General features: G+C 46.0%; 1 protein-coding gene across 1 annotated transcript in view; it reads left to right on the top strand.

Moving 5' to 3' along the window:
- cfap299 (cilia and flagella associated protein 299) overlaps positions 1 to 2,500 on the top strand; it is a 96,378-nt gene that overhangs the window by 91,128 nt on the left and 2,750 nt on the right. Inside the window, exon 5 of the mRNA XM_062544023.1 lies at positions 1,897 to 2,026. Within this exon, the coding sequence (XP_062400007.1) occupies positions 1,897 to 2,026 (130 nt within the window). The remainder of the gene's footprint in view (positions 1 to 1,896; positions 2,027 to 2,500) is intronic.

Here is a 2,500-nt window from a genome sequence, read left to right as displayed (position 1 = left end):
TGACCTTAAAGGTGTTACTGCACCTCAACAAACCATTGAGAATGTATATACAGAGCAATAACATATAAAACCCATGCTTTTAACACTAAGATGTATGTAAAAGACCCTGAGCTCTTGCTTCAATTGGGGAGGGGAGTGTGTGCACAACATGTACTGTAAGAGCCGTAGTAGAGGTCAGCTCCCATACTGGGCCGGGGGAGTCTTGTTACGAAGGCATAAAACAGCACTAGCCGAGCAGAACAGAGCGGCTAGTCAAGAGATGCTCCGAGACTTAACGGCACAAGAGGGAAACGTCTGGAAAGATCTAAAAGTAGGGCCCAGCTTGGGATATGCCACACTTTCCCTCTACGCAGCAGGGCAGAGATGCAGTTGCGTTGGTTTGTTTGTTCCTCTTGTGAGGTTGTATTTATTGAAACACTCACTCACTTGCTTACTTTCTTTTGTGCTGTAGGAAGAGTGTCACTCTTGGATGTGGTAGTTTTGTTTTGCTCGTTGGATGCCTTGCAGATTGCAACATTATGTGTGTATGTGTGTGGAGGGTCGGGTTATTTAAGCATGTGACTGTGTGTGTGTGTGTGTGTGTGTGTGTGTGTGTATGTGTGGAGGTTCGAGTTATTTAAGCGTGTGTGTGTGTGTGTGTGTGTGTGTGTGTGTGTGGCTACCAATCCCCTCCGTTTACTTTACCTTCACACGGACCTCCTCACCTGCTCCTGATTTCTGACCCTGAAACAGGCAGCTGTGAGCTTATGGAGCCCCGCGCCTCGCCGGGAACAATGGCCTGGTTTTGGTGCACTGATCCCGACAAGTCAATCAGCACATACGGTTTGCATTTCGCCCAGCTAGGATTTCCCTCATGTTAGCTTTCCCTGTCCCAGGGCCCTCACATGTTCTCCATAACACACACACACACACACACACACACACACACACACACACACACACACACACATGTGAGAATGCCCATGCACACACACAAGTGCAAAAGTGCACATATATGCACAACACACACACACACACACACACACACACACACACACACACGCATGCACACACACGCGTGCACACACACAGACACACACACATTGCTGTGAACGCTTGTGTCAACACTGTTAAGTGGGAAAGGAAAGGTGGAACGGTTGCCATTGCCTAATCTGTCCTTTATTTTGGAATCCAAAGCTGGGAATAAATGGAATTCCTGAGTATCCACAGTTCTGTCAGCGTAATGACTGTCCTTCAGCCACCCCTCAAAACACTCATCAAATTAGAAACAGATCCTCTCTCTCTCTCTCATTCTCTCTCTCTCATTCTCTCTCTCCCTCTTTCTCTCTCTCTGTCTCCTCCTCTCACTTGCCCTTTTTCTATCTCAGTCACCATCTCTTTCTCTCTTTCTCTCTCTCCCCACCCTCTATCTCCTTCTCTCTCTCTCTCTCTCTCTCTCTCTCTCTCTCTCTCTCTCTCTCTCTCTCTCTCTCTCTCTCTCTCTCTCTCTCTCTCTCTCTCTCTCTCTCTCTCTCTCTCTTCTCTCTTCTGTTACGGCCCCAAGTTTACTGGTAATATTGTTCATTTTCATAAAGAATGTGAAAAACAAATGTAGCCAGAATCAACGTCTTTCTGTGAAGCAGATCAGTTGATGGATGTTAGGCATTCAATCCATTTTAGAGGATCAGATTGTATTTTGGTTTTTAATATTTGCCTTGTTTTATTGTATTATGTTCAACTCACTGACATCTCAGTTTGAGTTGCATCTGCCTTCATTGCATTCTCTGTTTTTTTTTACTGTCTTTCTGTCTTTTACTCAAGAATGTGTGTGTGTAAACATTATATCTAACTGAAATAAGCAATCAAATCTAATCTCTGTGTGTGTGTGTGTGTGTGTGTGTGTGTGTGTGTGTGTAGTTTCTATAACTGGGAGACACAGGTGTCCACCTCAAATGCTAGCGCCAACTACCAGGTGATAGCAGAAAACTCCACTGGACTGCTCTTCAAAAACAAACGGGATCGTAAAATTCTCAACGTAGACCCCAAGGTAAGTAAGGCTGTGTGTGTGTGTGTGTGTGTGTGTGTGTGTGTGTGTAGTGTTTGTAGTGTGTGTAGTCTGTGTAGTGTGTATAGTGTGTGTGTGTGTGTGTGTGTGTGTGTGTGTGTGTGAACATATGAGTGTCATTCCCTCAGCAAACAGATGGCTACTGATTGAGATCACCTGTTGAGGCTCATTACCAGCCAATATGGCAAGCCTGTGTGTGTGTGTGTGTGTGTGAGAGAGAGAGAGTGTGTGTACGACTGTGTTTTTGTACATTTGTGTGCACGTGTGTGTGTGTGTGTGTGTGTGTGCGTGTGTGTGTGTGTTTTGTGCAGGTGTGTGTGTGGTGTGTGTGTGTGTGTGTGGAGGGGGGTTGCTGTAAACCTCTGAGCCTTGAGGAGTGTAAGGCTCGATTCTAGAGGAGCGTACAGGCCAAGGTGCCTGAGGGGGGGCTCAGTGTCCAGTGGTTCTAGTCTCAGT

Source organism: Sardina pilchardus, chromosome 8, assembly GCF_963854185.1.
Source record: "Sardina pilchardus chromosome 8, fSarPil1.1, whole genome shotgun sequence".
In the NCBI taxonomy this organism is placed as follows: Eukaryota; Metazoa; Chordata; class Actinopteri; order Clupeiformes; family Clupeidae; genus Sardina; species Sardina pilchardus.
The sequence above is the reverse complement of the archived record's forward strand: the minus strand, read 5'-3'. Positions and strand labels throughout refer to the sequence as shown.